General features: G+C 37.4%; 1 protein-coding gene across 1 annotated transcript; it reads left to right on the top strand.

Annotated features, from left to right (window-relative positions):
• Positions 1-225: 225 nt before the first annotated feature.
• On the top strand, positions 226-2,343 carry LOC129728965 (circumsporozoite protein). Its single transcript, XM_055687440.1, has 3 exons — positions 226-540; positions 822-893; positions 1,972-2,343. The coding sequence occupies exons 1-3, from the start codon at positions 226-228 to the stop codon at positions 2,341-2,343; spliced, it is 759 nt and encodes a 252-aa protein (XP_055543415.1).
• The last annotated feature ends 18,125 nt before the right edge of the window (positions 2,344-20,468 follow it).

The raw sequence follows: 20,468 nt of genomic DNA, 5'->3' as shown, positions 1-20,468 counted from the left end.
GGATGCAATGATCCGCATGTTGTTCGCTGTCGAGAACTGCATCGAAGCCCTGCTCAATTATTCGCACTGTATTTTGCAGCATGCCAACTTCTGGCCTGGCGCCACATGCCTAATAAGCACCTATGCAGCACTGAACGACGATGATGACGGCGGCGAAGAAGTTTTTATTGTGTTGATGCGTGCTCCAATTACCGGTGATCGCTGATTGACGCCGCCCCGGAGAACATGAATAGTAACCAACATTCTGCCAATGAACGTAAGATGACGATAGTCACGCTAGCTGAAGAAGTTCCTTCATTAGGCCGGCTAGCTCAGCTCGTGAGCCATTTCATTAGCAGCGTTAGCATCAATCACATTCTCAAACAAGAAGCTTGTTCACTTGAGCCACGCAGTATCGGATGTTGTGAGGGATGGCCAATGGTCATTGATAGCTTTTGCTGCTACAGAAAGCCAGATGCGCATCTTCACGGTTGCGTTTCGACGCTAAGTACAGGTTTCAATAGTGCAGCTATTTCCACGAACGTCGCAGGATGCTTGCAGGTAATTGTACCGGGTTTTACACTGAACCGCTGTACTGGATTTTAGAATGTTGCTGCCCTGCCAAGCTCATATGAAACCTAAATTTACAGTTACTAACTATTCAAACTTAAATTCAAATCTTACGATTGCAGATGGATAGAGAAAATCCTACACCTGAATCATTCTGTACAGCATCAATTATGCATGCTTTGAAATGCAGCGCATTTATTCACATATTACTCAATCAGTCCGCCAGGCAGCGGTTACACCCTATGCATTTTGCGAACACCCGTCTTCTTCAGCCATTAAGAAACAACAACTCCAAACGGATCACGACGGCCGTCAATTCCAAGGCGAAACGTCACTCGATTGCGGTGAGTAAGCGAGGATCCATAAATTATGTTACTGCCGACAACTTTGTTGGATATGAACCGCAATCTTGTTTAGTAAGGTGTAATCTGTTAAATGTTCGGAAGAGAAAATTGTGCTAGATAAATTTTGAAATCAAAAGTATATCACTTCAGAGGCCAGTTTTTCAGGAGTCTAATAAAAAAATTTAAAACAAATATCCGATATTACGATTAAAATAGTACTATAAATAAGTAGTATCTAATCTTCTACTAGACGTAAAGTTATAAAAAGTAATCTTCAACAACCTAATGCCAAATTCAAATTCTTCGTAAATTTCGCTAATTCATGTTTAAGTTGGCTTGTTGTTTTAATTTATTATAGGCATGCTTTGTAGTGAATATTTTTTCAATGTGCAATTCCGGTCGATCCTGGTCAGTAGCGAAGTGTTATGACTTAACTCAACTCAACTCAACGCAACTCAACTCAACTCAACTCAACTCAACTCAACTCAACTCAACTCAACTCAACTCAACTCAACTCAACTCACCTCAACTCAACTCAACTCAACTCAACTCAACTCTACTTTACTCTACTCTACTCTACTCTACTCTACTCTACTCTACTCTACTCTACTCTACTCTACTCTACTCTACTCTACTCTACTCTACTCTACTCTACTCTACTCTACTCTACTCTACTCTACTCTACTCTACTCTACTCTACTCTACTCTACTCTACTCTACTCTACTCTACTCTACTCTACTCTACTCTACTCTACTCTACTCTACTCTACTCTACTCTACTCTACTCTACTCTACTCTACTCTACTCTACTCTACTCTACTCTACTCTACTCTACTCTACTCTACTCTACTCTACCCATTCGAATCCCAATCCGAATTTCCATCCGAATTCCCATCCGAATCCCCATCCGAATTTCCATCCGAATCCCCATTCGAATTTCCATACAAATCCCCATCCGAATATCCATCCGGATCCTCATCCGAATTCCCATCCGAATTCCCATCCGAATTCCCATCCGAATTCCCATCCGAAATCCCATCCGAATCCTCATTCGAATCCCCATCCGAATCCCCATCAGAATCCCCATCCGAATTCACATCCTAATCCCCATCCGAGTCCCCATCTGAATCCCCATACGACTCCCCATCCGAATCCCCATCAGAATCCCTATCCGAATCCCTATCAGAATCTCTATCCGAATCCCTATCCGAATCCCTATCCGAATCCCTATCCGAATCCCTATCCGAATCCTCATCCGAATCCCGATGTTATTCCTAATCCGAATCCTGATTCGAATCCTAAACCGAGTTCTGATCCGAATCCTAAACCAAATCCTGATCCGAATCCCAATTCGAATCCCATTCGAATGCTTTTCCGAATCTCGATCCGAATCCTAATTCAAATCCTGATCCGAATCCCAATTCGAATCTCAAGCCGAATCCCAATTTGAATCCTAATATGAATCCCGATGCGAATGCTAATCCAAACCCCGATCCGAGTCCCGATTTAAACCCAATTCGAATCCTAATCCGAACCTGAATTCCAATCTCAATCCGGATTCGAATCTTAATCTCCGTATCCTAACATTGATCCCGATCCGAATCCTAATCCGAATATCGATCCGAATCCCCACCGGAATTTCCATCCGAATTCCCATCCGAATCACCATCCGAATCCCCATCCGAATCCCCATCCGAATCCCCATTAGAATCCCCATCCGAATCCCCATCCGAATCCCCATCCGAATCCCCATCCGAATCCCCATCCGAATCCCCATCCGAATCCCCATCCGAATCCCCATCCGAATCCCCATCCGAATCACCATCCGCATCCCCATCCGATCCCTATCCGAATCCCCATCAGAATCCCTATCCGAATCCCTATCCGAATCTCTATCCGAATCCCTTCAAAAACCACGATCGTCCCATTTACATGTAGAAAAAAAATTATGCTTAATGATATTAGGCTAAAAGGTGAGCTTCTTAAACTCTCAAATAACGTCAAATACCTTGGAGTAACTCTTGACAAAAAACTTAACTGGAATACACATCTAGAGCAGGCAATAAAAAAAGCTACAAATACTCTATGGATATGTAATAAAACTTTTGGTAAACAATGGGGACTCAAACCGAAAATGATCTATTGGATTTATTCGGCTATTGTGAGACCCAGAATTACCTATGCTTCACTAGTCTGGTGGACAAAAACAAGGGAGAAAGGTACTCTACTCTACTCTACTCTACTCTACTCTACTCTATCTCGCTCTATATTATCTCGCTCTATATTAGAGTACTGCTCGGTTGTCTGGACCCCTCATTACAACAATGGCGCGGAAAGAATAGAATCAGTTCAACGGCGCTTTTTGAGATTTGCTCTTCGTAAACTGCCATGGACGGATCGTTTCCGCCTACCAAGCTATGAAAGTCGCTGCTTACTAATACGTTTGGAGCCTTTGTCTGTCATAGAGACACGGCCAGGGCGTTGTTTACCACAGACCTTTTGCAAGGCCGCATAGACTGCCCCGCTCTTTTGGAACAAGTGAATATAAACGTGCAACCTCGTGCTCTGCGAAACAACTCTATGTTGCGATTACCTGCTCAACGAACTAACTACCGCATTTTTGGCGCAATAGTTGGTCTCAAGAGTTAACAGAGTATCCGCTCTATTCGACTTCAATTTATCTCGAACGCTTCTTCGTCGGCGATATCGTTTATATTTTTTAAGATCTGACTAGTTGTAATGTCATATTGTTGTATTCCCGTTTCGTTTGTAGCGGCGGCTGGGGCACTGGCTTTTTCCCTATTAATGTGATATTGCACTCGGCGTTTCACTAACAACTTCTTCCGATTTACTTGGTATTTATTCACACATCAACTTACACTACTTATAACTACACTCTACCTTTACACCTTCCTTTTTTTGTTTTCTTCGGTGGGACTCCGTGGTTTCTCCTCACCGGCTTGATCTCTACTCTTTTTGACTTAATTCAATCATCCAATTATATCCCTCTGGCCGCAGAACAGACCAGATAGCTCCTCAACCGCGGTCTTTATTTGTAAACCTAAACATAAACTTTAAACAAAACATTGTTACCGTTGCGCATAAACCTAAACATTAACTTGACACAAACCTTGCTGCTCTGCTGCGCATGACTAAGGTCAATAACTGTTTACCTAATGCGTTGTTCTTGAACTTCTTGCGACTGTGTTGCTTGTCGCAGCTTATGTAAGTAAAAGATTAGGTCATTGCAAGAAAGCTAAACAATTGTTGAACCGAGTTCCTCTAGCTGACCAACCTACTGAGATGTTTTTTTTTGTTTCTTTTTTTTTTAATTTCTCTTCTACGTAATACTACAGGAATCGAAACGATACATATCCCCATAATTATTGAGCTTGATAATGATAGTTATCAAGATGATAGCGCGGGAAGTTCTAGTGGGGTATATGGTGGTACTTAAAGTTCCCTATATTACACTTTAAATTTTCTACATTCCCTAACCTTACGATGATCCTCAAGCGTACTCCATTCCGTGTCTTCCTTCCGAGCTTTCCCATTTCTTGCCGCCGGGCTCTCCACCGCCTTCCTGTATTCTGACTTACCATTTGGTCGATGTTCAATATTGGGTGTGGGTGGTTTAGGTGCTTCGTACCTATATATTGGGTTTTCGTTGCATCCTGGTTTTCACGGTTGATTATAGTGACGGTGATCGGTTGCTACGTGATATGATTTAGCCCTCGCAAGTTGTTTTCGGTGACTGAAACTGTATCCTGTTGTGATCTTCTCATGCGTCATGTGTTGATTATTTTGCGAAGTGAAGTATAATTACTCCAATCTTTAGCTCCATTTCTTCCGGGTTTCTTAAACCGGCAAAGACTTGGCACTGCTGCCGAAACTCAACGCGATGTGCTGTTGGACGTATTTCATAACTTCAGAAACTTTCATACGAGTAATTACCTTGTGGTAAAGATTTTCTTGATCAATATGAAAAATGCTGATGCAAACTTTTGTGTATAAGTCACAACTTGAACATTCTATTCTCTGAGTTTAATATTTGTGTGTCGGCAAACCTCTAATATTGCAACCAGGTTCAACCATGTATTTGATTTTCCTACTATCAATCTCTGCTCGCTGACATTTCTTTCTTGATGACCACCGACCCACCACTGTCAATTGATTATCTTCCGCATGGTTCGTCTTTCGATTCGATTGTTGCTTATCTCTCGCCATCTCGAACTTCGCTTGTTGCTCATCTCTCGCCATCTCGTATTTCGCTTGTTGCTCATCTCTCGCCATCTCGTACTTCGAGGATATTGAAAAATCTGATCTTTTTAGGGTTTTTTTTCTTTTTTTGTTTTAAATTCGTTATTTCTCTTTACTATTTTTTCCTAATTCTGAATCGTATATATATATATATTTTTTTTTTGCGCTTCAAAACCTGGTTCTAGTACTTCTGCTTCTTTTTTTTTCAAAACATTTGATTTGAAACTCGGTTCTAGTACTTCAGATTTTGCTTCTTTTTTTTTCAAAATATTTGATTTGAAACTTTTCAGACCTTTGACGTCTTGGAAAAAAAATACAAATTATATTTTTTTTTTTTTTTTTTTCGAGACATAACAATATTATATGTTTTTATTTTTTTATTTTTCGAGACACAGCAATGTAAGCTAAATAAAATGTCGGGCATTACTTACATTCCCATGTATCATCATTTATACATACCATATCCATTAGTGTTTTTTTTTTTTTTTTTTTTTTTTTAAAGGGTTTCGCAGCGCTCGAAATTGTTGTGTCTCTTGCCCCTTTTTTGTTTCCTGGTTGTAGGTGGGTTCTGTAATTAGTCTCATAAAAAGGTTATATATTTGTAAATACATGATGTACCCCTACCACCTGATTTTGTTGATACTTTTCTTGTTACTAACTGCTATTTTATCTGATTTATCTTCCTTAGGAGCTCCTTGCGGTTTTTTGTTTATTACCTGTGCTTCTATTATGTCTCGTAGTGGGAGTATTTCCGACTTATTTGCTTCCTTTATTTCTGTAATTTCTGCTACGTGGATATTTTTCGTAAGTTCATCCTGCCGTGGTTCCAAATAGTTTTCTATTTGTAATAATTCTTCCTCCATTTCCACCACAGTTTGGTAGTTACGAGGGTCGTTGTTCAAAAGTATATCACCAAATCGTACTAAATTCGGATTTTCGAAAACTTCCTGGATGTCATTGTTTCGGTTTGCTACTGTTCTCTGAGTTGGTGTATGATGTATTATCTCGATATCTTTTATATTTACTACCGGTCTTTGAGAGCTATCTTTGAATGAATTGTTTCTTCTGCATGCAAAAATATACAAACTTATCAACACTATTACTCCTACTGTTGTTAAACCACCAATTGTCCACCCCGAGGACAAAGGTGAGTATAGCATGTTCTCTAAAAATGGTCTTTTTCTTTTCAAATCCTCTATGTCCACTCCTAAATCAAACAACTTTTTCCTATCATAAACCGATAGTACAGAAGTGTTTTTATCTAAAGATGGGATAAATTTCATTCGCCAGCTAGCTTAAGTAAAATTCAATATGTTATAGTGTACGTTAGTATACACGGCCAGTTTATCTGACAATGATACATTCGTGAACGATATTTTAACACTATCCGTTTTAATTCTCATACCCGGCGTCAGTCTGATTTTACCAGATCCTCTAATAATCATATGAGACCGATTCATTCCATGAAAAATGACAATCTCCATTTCGTCCGGGGTCACATATTCCCATACGTTAGGTTCCTCACTAGCAAACCAGACATCATGATTTATTTTCAAAATTCTTATGCTACAACTTTCCGTAGAGTTCCTGAAGTACAGATTAAGTAAACACTTGTTTTCTGAAGATAGTTTTACTTCGACTGCACTTAAATTGCATATTTTATTTTGTGCAAAACTTAGACACTCTTCGTACTGTGCACTTGATATTACAAAGCCCCAGTTCTTTTCAACTTCCTTGATTAATATATCATCATCCATCTTAATTGCTACCACATATGTTCCATTCACTTGTGGGACAAACACCCCCCTGAAAGCCACGAGTTTTTGTTTAGACACTAAAGGGATATTCAACTTTAACATTAAAATTTGATTATTCGAAGGCTCATAAGATATTTCAATGATTGAGAGGAGTCCAGAAAGGATATCGCTCTTACTATCTCCCGGAAACGCCAACCCATTCGGCAGTTTATCTTCGGCTTCATGCAACAGCGATACTAGCTCCGATATTTCAACTAATTGCATCATTTCGGACACCCCTTTTGTGTTCCCCAGTAGAATTTCAATAATAATATGTTGTTGATCTTTTAAATTATTTATTAGAGTTTGAAGTTGAAACCCAATTTCCATCAATTCTGATTCCAAGTATAATATATTCTGAATAGTACTAGTGAAATTCAAGTCATCCTGTACCATTTTTCTAATCGTGTTGAAATTGTTCATGATTTTTTTAATTTTATCATCAACGTGATACATCGAACTATCAACAAATTTATACATGGCATCTAGTGTTCCAGTTTGATGAGTAATTGACGTTCTTAGGGACTCTTCATTTTTCCTAAGCCTGTCTATGTTTGTGTCAATCCTAACCCTGTCGTCAGAATCCATGCCTCCGACAGCCGTAATGATTCCCCTTTTGTTCCGATTTGGAAAAACGCTCTTTATAAACTCGCCTGAACTTTTACGTTTACTCAGCGCTGACCACAACTCGCTAGTAATTTGATTGCACCTGGTTTTTGAAATTCTTTGTGTTAGTAACTCACAGGTGAAATTGAAATTTTGCGCTGTTTTTTCTAAAGCCATAATACCATTTTTTAATTCATTTATAGGGACTCTTACCTCCAACGTATAGGTTCCCATTCTCAATAGTGGGTCATTTAACTGCTCCATGACCAATCCCCCATGAACTGGTACTAGTGTTACCAGCAAAACGACCCTGTAATCCAAAGAGAAGCACGTCTTTTAATGTATTGTCTATGTATTGCACGCGGTCATAATCTTGTCTTGGATTAAATTCTTTACTCACGTCTTTACCCTACTGTACCAATTGACCTATAAAAATCTAAAGCCACTCACACAAATCCACGCCTCAAACACTCTGGGTAGCGATCCCTTATTATTATCTTTCATTCCGGGTTGCGATCCCTTGACCACCCATTCTCAAACATTCACACGCGCTTCCATCTGAAATTAACTCAATTTACCCTATAATCGTCATTAGTCATCATTTGAGTCTGCCTGTATTATTTCTAGTCCTATTTCTTCTCATACTTTAATTTTGAATACTTTTCCATTTTGCTATTTCCCATGTCGTGTCATTTAGAGTTTTTTTTTTTTTTTTTTAATTGAATATCAATAAAACATTATGATATTGTTCATTATTTTTAAGCCTTTATCGCGCTCTTCTTCCAGTGTCGAACATTAAGAATCTTTGTCTGGATTCTTTTGCCGATACTCTTCATACTTTCTTTTCAGCTTCAGTATCTTTTACAAGTCTTACATTTTCTCACTTTCTAATCTATATTTATTCCCACATTGATTTTTTTCTTTGTCACATTAAAATTTTCTTCTTCATATATATATATTTTTTTCCCCTGTATATAATAAATCTCTTTATTCCTTTACAAATGGATTGCTTGAATCTCATTGCCACATAACTTTTCTTCCGTCTTACTTCACAAATTGATTGCTTGAATCTCATTGTCATATTAATCTTCTTTCGTCTTACTCCATTTTATTTTGCTTATCATTTCCCCGTTTTATAATTACTTTATTACTTATTTTTACTTCATTGTCTATTTCATATCCTTTCGTTTTTTGTAATACTTGGTTTTCTGCCGGGGGTTATTTCTCCCAACACCGGACTGATTTTTTCAGTTTTATTTACACTTTTTATTCTTCAGAACCTTTTTTTTTTAAAAAAAAATTGTCAACCGGGGGTTATTTCTCCCAACACCGGATTAACATATTTCGGTTTCAATTAATTTGATGTCCCCTTTTCATCGATCGCCTCCAAAGAGTTGAACTGCTTATTTTAAATAATTTTTTTTTTTTCATTCTAAACTATCGCTTATTTAGATACTTCATCACTCTGTCACTCATTTTATAATCATAATTATTTTGTTGCTATTCATAAGGGCTTATAAAATTTACACTCTGTATAAAATAGTGAAATTTTTCATAAATTCAATATCACTTTCTTGCTTGGTTTGGATTAAACCTCTTGTTTTTTTTTTTTTTTTTTTTTTTTTTGCTCGTTATACTCTTTCTTTGGTTTAACTAATTTTGGAACTGTACCAAAATTAAATCCTAAAACTACCGATGAGCTAGTACATAACGTGGAACTTGAATTTACTCGAAATATTTTCGGAGGCGATTATTGTGTATCTTCTCTAACTTCTTTCCGTTTTTTATAATAGTAGTTTGTTCACTTGGTAGATCGACGACCTCATAGGGTCCTCTCCATAGCGTTTGTAATTTTTGGCCTGTTCCTATTGGGACTGCCTTAACCAGTACCAACTCTCCCCACATCGGTTGCCATTCTTTAGATGTCTTATCGTATATTTCTTTCCGTTTTTGTTTCGATACTATTAGATTTTCTATCGCAGTATCATGAAGCCTTTTAAAACTGGCTTTCATTTCGTAGATGTAATCCCCATAAGTCAATTCCATATCCTGTAGTTTATATACGGAATTTGGAATCCGAGCACTTCTTCCGTAAACTAACTCAAACGGTGTAAATCCCGTAGATGTGTTCATTGTTGTATTGTATTCGAACATAAAATAGGGAAGAAGTTGATCCCAAGAACCTGGATCACTTCCCACATACTGTCTAAGATATGTCTTTAGCTCTCTGTTTGATCGTTCAACTAAATTAGCTTGCGGATGATACGCAAAGGTTTTAGCTACAGTATAGCTTTCCTGATTTTCCATTGCCGCGACTGTAAGATATCTTGTTAAGTCATCTTGAATCACCAGACCGTATCTATTCCCAGAGTTCGATTCGGGGAGTACGACAATATCCATAAAAATCTTTTGAAAGGGTTCAGACGAAGTTGTTGTAATTTTCATTGAAATTTTGTTTGCCATCCATATTTTATTCTTTTGGCACGATTCGCATTGTTTGACATAATTTTCTACGTCTTTCCTCATATTGTCCCACTGAAACATAGGGCTAATACGTTTCAGCATACGTTTACTTCCTACATGTCCTCCTAATGGACAATCATGAAACTCCTTTAAAACTGTTTCTCTATCCTCTGGTCTTACCCACATACGATCTTTATTCGGAGCATATAGGGTGAAAACTTTGTCAAATTTTTCTGCTATAAATTTTAAAACGTTTGCTTCTGGTGGAACTTGTAAATTTCTGAAAGCTATTATTTGAATATTTCTTGCTTCTTTCACGTATTCTGGGCAGTTTTGGAATGCATCCACCAGTCCTTCGAATAAAACTGCTGTATCTATTCCTGAACGTTTAGTACCATTTAAAATTAAACCCCATAACTTGCGGTTTGGTATTGAAAATATTCTACCGTTCAAATAGTCTTTTAGCCCATGAGGCAGGTCTACAAATTCACTCAGTTCTTTGTAAGCCGATCTACTATTGACGATCATGAAGGTAGCATCAACTTTGTCTACATCGATTTTCTCTTTGGAAAAAATCAATCTCTTAAAATCAAGTAGATTATGATTCAAAGCTTCTGCAAAGTCATCGTAACTCAATCCCTTTGTTTCTTCGGGATAGTCATCGAAGCTAAAGTCAATGTTTTCCAACCCATCCATGTGTGGGTTCCAACTAGTTTCTTGCTTTCTTTTGAACAGAGTAAATCTACCTGACTCGTCGATGATTTGTTGGCTTTGATTTGCTTCATTAACTTGCTGCTGCTGTAGTTGTTGTTTTTCTTCCTCTCGTTTTTGTTTTCTAGTCATAACTGCAACACATGATACATCTGGATTAAGACGTGATAAAAAATCTGCAACAACATTATCTTTTCCTTGCTTATACCGTATGTCACATTCGAGACCTTGTAATTTTAGTCTCAATCTGGTTAGCGTTGGTGAAGTTTCCTTCAGCCGCCAAATCGAAACCAAAGGTCTGTGATCAGTATAAACTATGAATTTTTGATTGTATATGTAATGTTTGAATCTGTTTACCGCCCAAACGATGGCGAGCAGTTCTTTTTCAATTGTGTGATACTTAATTTCAGCACCTGTTAGCCCACGACTGGCGTACGCTATAGGTTTATCTAAAGTTTTTTCATTTAATAATACCGCTCCAATTGCATAATCACTTGCATCCGTAGTTAGAACAAAAGTGTCCTTATAATTTGGCCTAACTAAAAGAGAATCCGATGTCAAAAAATCTCTCAATTTTTCAAACGCTTTCTGACATTCATCTGTCCAGACGAAACGTACGTTTTTCTTCAACAATTCGTTTAAAGGTTTTCTGATTTCTGCAATTTTTGGAATGAATTTGCCATAAAAATTTACCGTACCTAAGAATGATTGCACTCCCTTTACTGTTTTAGGAATAGGCATATTTCTTACAGCTGTTATGTTATCTTTCATTGGGCGTATGCCTTTTTCGTCAACTATGTGTCCTAAATAATTAATTTCGGTGCGCAGAACTTGACATTTGGTTGACTCAATTTTTAAATTATGTTTTCGTAACGCTTTCAGAACCCTTACTAATTCTCGGTTGTGTTCTTCAATTGTTCTACCATATACAATTATGTCATCCAAGTAAACAATAGCTTGAATGTCCCCAAGTTCATAAAGTACTGTGTTCAACAATCTTTGAAATGTTGATGGACTGTTCCTTAGCCCCATAGGCATTCTAGTGAATTCATAATGGCCTTTTGGGGTTGAAAATGCCGTTTTAGCTGCATCTTTTGGGTTAATAGGCACCTGATAAAAGCCTGATTTTAAATCCACTGTAGTAAAATATTTGCTTTGTCCAAGGTTATCGAGAATTTCATCGATTAGTGGTATAGGATAAACAAAAGGTTTAGTAATCAAATTAAGTTCTCTGAAATCTTTCACAATTCTATATTTCTTACTTCCGTCGGCATCTAAGTCTTTCTTAGGTATGCACAGTACTGGTGCATTCCATGGACTCGTACTAGGCCTTATTATACCTTGACGGTACATTCCATCAATTTCTTCGTTTATTAATTTCTTTGTACTTTCTGGGAATCTATGTTGTCTTTTATTTATTGGTATATTGGTAGTTGTTTCTATATTGTGAATTGCTGCATCTGTAATGGTCAATTTATCTCCCTTTAAATAGAATACGTCACTGTATTCTGACATGATAGCCTTCATTACCGTATAATCATGTTGTTCTAAATGATTCATGTTAAGTGAGTCTATTACTTTAGAAATTCTTTCTACTCCTTTCAGTTCACTTAGGTTTCTACTCTCTACTAGACTATAGTCTTGTCTGAAATCTATATCTTCAGCCTCAACTGCTTCCGTGTATAACTTCACATCATTGTTCGAGTAATCTGCACTCATTTGTTCATAAGTATCAAATTCTTGTTCCATCCTATTAAAATCATCTTGTTCATTTCCTACAGATATTCCTATGTGCTTATCTGTTAGATCGAAATATGTGTCCTCTAAACAATCAGTTTGACATTCTTTTTCGTTATTATTTTTAACTCCAATATATTCTTCAATGCATTCAGTTTGACATGATTTTTCATTTGATAATGTATATTTATGTTCAGAACGTTTCTGAAGCTCAGAATATTTGCAATGCGGCTTTACCTTGCACTCAATTAACCCTCTGTTTTCATTAAATACCTCAGTATATGTGCTTCCCATGTTACACCCATTGTCATTTTCACATGGCTTGCGCAAAATAATTGAAGTAAACTGTTCGCTTATATATATTGTATATTGTTTTAAAAATTTAGCCCCAATGATTGCCGGGACACATAAATCTTTCATTATAAAAAATTTAACCATGTAACATGAATTCCCTATTAATAATCCTACTTTTACTGATCCTAATGTTTCTTCTTGAGTTAGATTAAACCCTGTTAGTAATACCTTATCTGTATAATCTACATTTTCCAATTCTATATTGATAACGGTATTCCATCTAATTAGATTATTGTACGCTCCTGTGTCTAGCATGTACCGTTCTGTTTTTCTCGGGTTATCGACCGTAGCAATGTTTAAAATGAATTGATTATTCGCAGTAAATTCGATACTTAACTTCTCGTGTGCTGGGATGTAAGTGTTAAACTTTTCCCATAAGTTAGTAGTACTTTGACACATTTTGCTCTGATAATTTTCCGTCACGCTTGCTGAAATATAATTGCATTCGGTCGTATCCTTCTGAATGCGTCTCTGTTCGTTATTTTCTATATGTCGAAGTGTTTGGACGCCATATTTGACACCCCCAGAATTCAGTTTTTTTGTTGGTTGTAGTTTCTTCCTTCATTGTATCCTCTATCGGTTGTATCCTGTCTAGGAAATTGATTTTGATTTCTATCGTAATTGTTGTTTGGATAATAAGTGCCACCCCTATTTTCAGTGTATACTCTATTTTGATTAAACGCTTGATAGTTATGAGGTTGTGAAGGCTGATTGAAATTGCTTCTATTATAAGAACCATTAGACTGGTACCGATTGTTCGTATAACCATTTTGAAATCCGTTATCTCTAAAATTTTGCTGATTCAAGTTTCTAGAATTCCATGAATTATTATTGTTCCCTCTATAATGATTATTGCTTCCACAAAAATTATTATTTTAGTTATATTGCTGATTATTGTTTCCTCTAGAATAATTATTGTTAGTTCCACGGATGTTATTGTTGTAGTTCTGATGCTGATTATTGTTTCCTCTAGAATGATTATTATTAGGGTTTTGTCGTGTGCTGCCTACCATTCTCGTAGGGTGAAGTCTGTTATGAAAGTCTTTCAGTTCTTCTTCATCGTCATATTCTTTTTGGAGCCACTCTAATAAATCTAGAAATGATTTTTCCCTCTGTGATTTTCCTGCAAACGCTAATGCTCGACTGTTCAGACCTGCTAAAAAGTGTCTTCTTAATGACGCTCCTACAAAACATTCGTCATCGTTATCATGGTTTTTCAATTGGGTTGTTTGGTGGTAAAATTTTGCAGCCCTACTCCTGTATTTTTCAAAACTTTCGGTATCTCCTTGAACTAAAGTTTCGATTTGTTTGATTAGAGATCCTATCGTCGATTCTCCATTGAAAGCGCTTTCTAAATTCGTTTTAACTTTCTCCCAGTTGTCGTCTTCTATTTCTGTGAGTTCAACATTCAAGAGCGGTGTCTGATCTTCTTTTTCTGGTATTTTTTCTGCAAAGTAGTCGATTAATATCAGAAATGGACGAAGTTGTTCGTGCTTCCCATGAAACTCCGGAATCGATTGCATAGCCATGACCATTGGAAATTCGTAAGGTGCTGGGTCTGCCATCATGAATTTTGGTTTCAACGTCCGATTGAAGTAGAAACTGTCTCTCGAAAATCGGTCTTTCAATTTCTCTATAACTACGCAAAAACTGGTTTCGTCTAAGTCTAAATCTTCAATTTGCTTTAGACTTATTTGGTTGATGGAAATATTATTTTCCACAAATTCTTCTTCTAGATCTTTGATATGATCTAGGAATTTACTTTCTATGTAGCTACCACTTTTTTCTTTTTCTACTTGCTTGAATGACGAAGTAAAAGGAAGATCCTCCCAAGCTTGTGATATCTCTAAAACAGATATGTCGTTCTTTTCGTATGCTGGAATGACAATTTCCAGACAATATTCCGAATTTCGGCGTTGTTTTCGTTCCTTTTCAGGGATTAAAACTGTTCTATTCAAAATTTTCAAAGATAATTCGACTTTTGTCTTAACGAACTCAAAGTCATCTGCTAATTTATTCCAATCTCTTGTCGGAATTTTATCTTCATATTTCTATAGGATAGATTCAAACTCTTCTAAATGCTCTTCTAGCAACCGCCTCTTTGTATTAACTCCCGTTTGTGTTCTCGCCCTGTTTATGCTCTTGCAGAGGTTCTTATACTCCCTGTCAATATATTCTTTAATGTCTTCCAACCTAGTCATCTACTATATTTTTTCACTTTAATCTATCACTAGCGATCACACACATCTTACGAAAAGAAAAAAAAACAAAAAAATGGCTTGAGTTACTCACCACAGCTTGCCTACTTCCATGTTGCACGGTTGATTTCGTCCTTTATTGCTGGCGTTCCTAACACTTCCTAGTGTTTTTCCTGCTGTCACCATATGTAGCGGCGGCTGGGGCACTGGCTTTTTCCCTATTAATGTGATATTGCACTCGGCGTTTCACTAACAACTTCTTCCGATTTACTTGGTATTTATTCACACATCAACTTACACTACTTATAACTACACTCTACCTTTACACCTTCCTTTTTTTGTTTTCTTCGGTGGGACTCCGTGGTTTCTCCTCACCGGCTTGATCTCTACTCTTTTTGACTCAATTCAATTATCCAATTATATCCCTCTGGCCGCAGAACAGACCAGAACAGACGCGGTCTTTATTTGTAAACCTAAACATAAACTTTAAACAAAACATTGTTACCGTTGCGCATAAACCTAAACATTAACTTGACACAAACCTTGCTGCTCTGCTGCGCATGACTAAGGTCAATAACTGTTTACCTAATGTGTTGTTCTTGAACTTCTTGCGACTGTGTTGCTTGTCGCAGCTTATGTAAGTAAAAGGTTAGGTCATTGCAAGAAAGCTAAACAATTGTTGAACCGAGTTCCTCTAGCTGACCAACCTACTGAGATGTTTTTTTTTTGTTTCTTTTTTTTTTTATAATTTCTCTTCTACGTAATACTACAGGAATCGAAACGATACACGTTATATGTATTGACTCTCTAAAGATATTTTTTTTATTGTTAGCTTTAAGTTACACCATTGGGGCACTTGCTCGCCTGTTGGTGAATAGACCAAATAAATCTCAAACTTAAAGAGATAACTCTTCGCAACTCTACTCTCCGCAACTCTGCTCTTCGCAACTCTACTCATTTTAATCAGAACTGCCTTGTTTCGGGCTTACATTTTGCTAAAATCTTAAAATTAAAAAAATAGAGCTTTTTCATTTACTTTTATCTTTAACAAAAGTCTTGACGCAACATTTTCTTCCGTTACATAGGTGAAGTATGAATTTCAATTATTTCTGACTTTGCTATCTTTTGGTATCTAATTCTTCTAACAATAAATAGAAGATTTTTTCCATGGTTTGGTAAAATCTATTTGTTTGGTTTTATCTCAACCATGTCATGCAGTCTTTATTTTGACTGTGTTTCGTGCGAGATGATAGAACACTGAAAATGCTGTTAAGAATTAATTTATCAATCTACAATATTTACGTTTTAAAAGTATTTCCGAAAACCAATCGGAGCTTGAGTGAATAAAAACTGGCTAAAACTGGCAAATATCTAAAAAAAACTGGAAGATTTTGGGAATAAACTGTTTGACTGGATCACTTGAAAAAAACTGGAAGAATCCAGTTTAAACTGGAACATTGGCAACCCTGGTTGGAGGAGATGATGTTGTTGAATATCGATGTGGTACCCAAGTTGGCGGATCCCATCGAGGATTTCTTTCCAAGCCTGAAATGTAAGATCTACTCCAACAATTTTGTCGTGAGGAGGAATTGATAAATAAAACGACGAAAGAATAAAAAACATGCCTTCACGCATGTTTTCGTCCGCCATGGCGAATTTTCCAGGTAACTGCCGGAAGGCCGCAAGCAAGGACTTGAAAATTTTTCGCGAGGAAACTAACATGATTACCTATCATGGGAAATTTATCAAACTCAATTATCTGTCTTAGTTACTTTTTTATCACCATCCGAAAAAAGTACATTTATTTAACGCATACGTTTTCTTTTTTTTTTTTTGTAGGATTTGGACCACGCGACCATTATTTTGATCTTTTGTGGTATACCTCCTTTTTAGTACCTATACACGTGGCAGACATATCCCTATTACACTATTGATGGAAGTGATCGTCGTTATCATGTTGCACCCTTTCTCCCAATTTGGCACTGAATTCCGTATGAAATTAATTACCTCATTAGGATTTGCAGACCAGACCTCGAAAAGCTCCAAAGGTCCTTTTCCAAAGGCTCTTATTCTGCGCTGTATTAGTGCACTGCACTATTGATGGAAGTGATCGTCGTTATCATGTTGCACCCTTTCTCTCTATTTGGCACTGTATTCCGTATGAAATTAATTACCTCATTAGGATTTGCAGACCAGACCTCGAAAGGCTCCAAAGGTCCTTTTCCAAAGGCTCTTATTCTGCGCTGTATTAGTGCACTGCACTATTGATGGAAGTGATCGTCGTTATCATGTTGCACCCTTTCTCCCAATTTGGCACTGAATTCCGTATGAAATTAATTACCTCATTAGGATTTGCAGACCAGACCTCGAAAGGCTCCAAAGGTCCTTTTCCAAAGGCTCTTATTCTGCGCTGTATTAGTGCACTGCAGTGGCAGATTGTACAGCTGAAAATCTTTGAGTTGGCCTCTCTAATCTCTATCAGGTAGTTCTTTATGGCGTGTTAGCTTCACTTTTTTCCGCCTCTAGTTGTACTACTTGATGGATACTACTTAATTGCATTACAAATTAGCCTTTGCAGCTCGCCCAGCTTAATCTGCGTTGACCGTTCTTTCGTTTTAGGCCACCACACTAGCGAGGCATATGTTAATCTTGGTCTAATTATTGCCTGGTACAACCAATAAATCATACTTGACCTTAGACCCCATTTTCTGCCAATAGCTTTGCTACACGCCCAGAGATCACTCGTAGCTTTACCGATGACATGTTCAATATGTGCATTCCAGCTAAGTATAGTTCAGTATAGTAAAGTATAGTTCAGAGCTAACTGCATTCTCTTTGATAATGTACTGTCGAATTCCCCCCTCACAAGAATCACAACATCATCGGCGAATCCGCCCAATTCGAAGAGTTAGGTTTTCAAGTAGCTGGTCTACAACTAATGACCACAGCAAAGGCGATAGAACTCCTCCGTGCGCAACGCATACGTTACAATTCTATGTTTAACGGCGCCAATTACATCTGGTGACTTACTTTCTAAAGTATCTTAAAAACTAAACGCATTTTTTTATCCTCGCTGCCGACTGAAATTAAGTCTAAATTAAAACTAGCATGGATTTTTCAATCAGTCTCTAATCCCAATTTTAATCCAAATCCCAATCTGAAACCAAATCCCAATCCCTGTCATAATTCCAATCCCAATTCCTGTCATAATCCCAATCCCAATCCCAATCTTAATTCCAGTCATTGGTAGGTAACCAGGATTAGTACTGTGCTGACATCTGTCCGTCGGTGCTTGCAATGATAATTGCTGTCACGCGATAGGACGTTCCTAATAATTCGAGACTAAACAACCTTTTTTTATCTGATCAACCTCACTGTTGACCGTACTCTCGTTTGCCACAGTTTTTTGAGAATACTCAGCAGTTTTGCCAGTTTCTCTCCTCATGCTAACTTTTTCGGCACCACGTAAGTTTTATGCTGCGAAAAAAATGACCTGGTAGATTTGTTTGTAAACAGCAAAACACTGTTGAGAGTTCACCAATCCGACCACTGCTGGGAGCATCGCTAGCTTTACAGCTTTAATTCTAAATGATCAGCGCTTTATTTCATGTTATTTTCAATATATGCTCCTTTTCCTCTTTGTTTATTTTATTTGACTTTTTCAATTTTATTAGCTAAGCGAAAAACATGTGCAAAATTTCATTCAAATCAAAAATAGTCAATTAGATTTTTGCGTATTGCCAGGTCATTTGAAATGATTTTGCTCTTTTGCTTCTTAGATTTTACCTTCCTCTTTTTTTACTATTATTTTTGTGATTTACTAGTTTTGAAGTCGTTTAAGGGTCTACGATTTCTCTCAGTTATGTACTATTTTTCAAACAACTCTAGTACTATTACCTTCCTTTAAAATGAATTCAGTGTTTCGCCAATCATGCTTATCTAATGCCCTGGGAACACTCTCTATATCAATTCATCGCTTGCCGCCTAAATATACACCGACAAATATGTTTACAGTTCCAAAGGTGGGCTGTACCAATCTGTTTACCAACAGCAGCAGTTTTTCGACCGCAGCTAATGTTCTTGTAACCTTTCCGATCAAGCCCATGGAATGCGGCAAGAATACATTCACTTCTGTTGTTTCTGATGCTTCTGAAAAATGCCATGCCATTACGATGGAGCACACCAGGCTCCGAGCGCGCTGCTGCTGGCTGCCGAAGAAAAATTTGTTTCGGGCCTAGGAATTTATTTTCTCAGGGGCACGGTTAGTGAACTGAATATGTTTCATGCGATTAAGTATGCGTGGATAGGTGGAATTCATAAATAAAAGATTTAATCAATTTCAAAGTGGAAATGTAGCTTACAGAGGAAGGCGGCTATTTAAAAATTTGAAAAATTTTGTACAGTCGAATAGTTTGAAACTCAACAATTAATCACAATAGTAACATAAATAGTGTCAACTATTTAATAATGGATAAGGTACAGTAAATTTAGTATTCTTTAAAGCGGTTTGATGCCTGTCAACTATCAATACTTACAAGCAAATACGCGCTATAGACTAGACAAAACCATTGCTCGCGTAATTATTGAAAGGAAAAGATTGACGCAGGCGCTCCTAGCAAAAAAAATAACGCTCCCCTAGAGGCAATGCCGTCAACCAACAACAACCTGTGAACCGAAGGATTGGCTCAATTAAATCATTAAACAATTCACCGCGTAGTCGCTCAGACGGCCTCGCAGCAACAAAAAATGGCAAGCAATTGTTGTTAGTTTTATAAAGCCATCGGGGTCGCGTCAAACCAAACTGACGTCCATGTGATATATATAAAGCATCTACGCTCAATTGACACTCCTTTCCACAAACAATCTACGACGCAAGGTATTAGCAAGGTGCCTAAACAGCCCACACCAACAGCCTCGAGATGGAGAGCTAATGTGATCAGCTACTCAACCTAGCACACCGTTGCAATCGACACAGATTTTATCTGGCCCTGTGTTTTTCATTAAGAATGCACTAACCTTTTGAAGCTCTAACTATTATGACACAGCAAATTGAATAATTTTGAACAAATTTTTTTTGGAAAGAATACAAATTACTGGGTTCTTCATGTTTGATTTCGTTTGTTTTTCAAATTCATTCAAGATTAGTGTTTTAATTTTGAATTAGAGCACGTTAATACTAACAATTCCTTGCTTTTTTCTCAATCTTACTTTTCAGACCAAACCAACGAATCCATTGGAAAAATGGCTCGGAGCTTACAAAAAAGCTGTAACATTGCAGCACCCACCAACAACTGAGGACAAAAATCCATGTCAAGGAAAAGAAACTAAATACTTTTCGAGCAGTAACACAGTCTAGCCTGGCGCTGCTGCGATCAAAACCTAAAAACTTCGCCCGATCGTCGATCGTCGTACGAGCTTTACTGCCGTAACGAATCATGAAAGCTTTCAAC

Source organism: Wyeomyia smithii, chromosome 3, assembly GCF_029784165.1.
Source record: "Wyeomyia smithii strain HCP4-BCI-WySm-NY-G18 chromosome 3, ASM2978416v1, whole genome shotgun sequence".
In the NCBI taxonomy this organism is placed as follows: Eukaryota; Metazoa; Arthropoda; class Insecta; order Diptera; family Culicidae; genus Wyeomyia; species Wyeomyia smithii.
Note: the sequence above shows the minus strand (reverse complement) of the source record. Positions and strands in the feature narration are given on the sequence as shown.

Excerpts from the sequence above, each read along its gene's own strand:
- LOC129728965 (XM_055687440.1), top strand. The coding sequence starts at position 226 with ATGAATAGTAACCAACATTCTGCCAATGAACGTAAGATGACGATAGTC. Across the intron at positions 541-821 it reads ACGTCGCAGGATGCTTGCAG|CCATTAAGAAACAACAACTC; the intron begins GTAATTGTACCG and ends CGTCTTCTTCAG. Across the intron at positions 894-1,971 it reads CGAAACGTCACTCGATTGCG|AATCCCCATCCGAATTCACA; the intron begins GTGAGTAAGCGA and ends AATCCCCATCAG.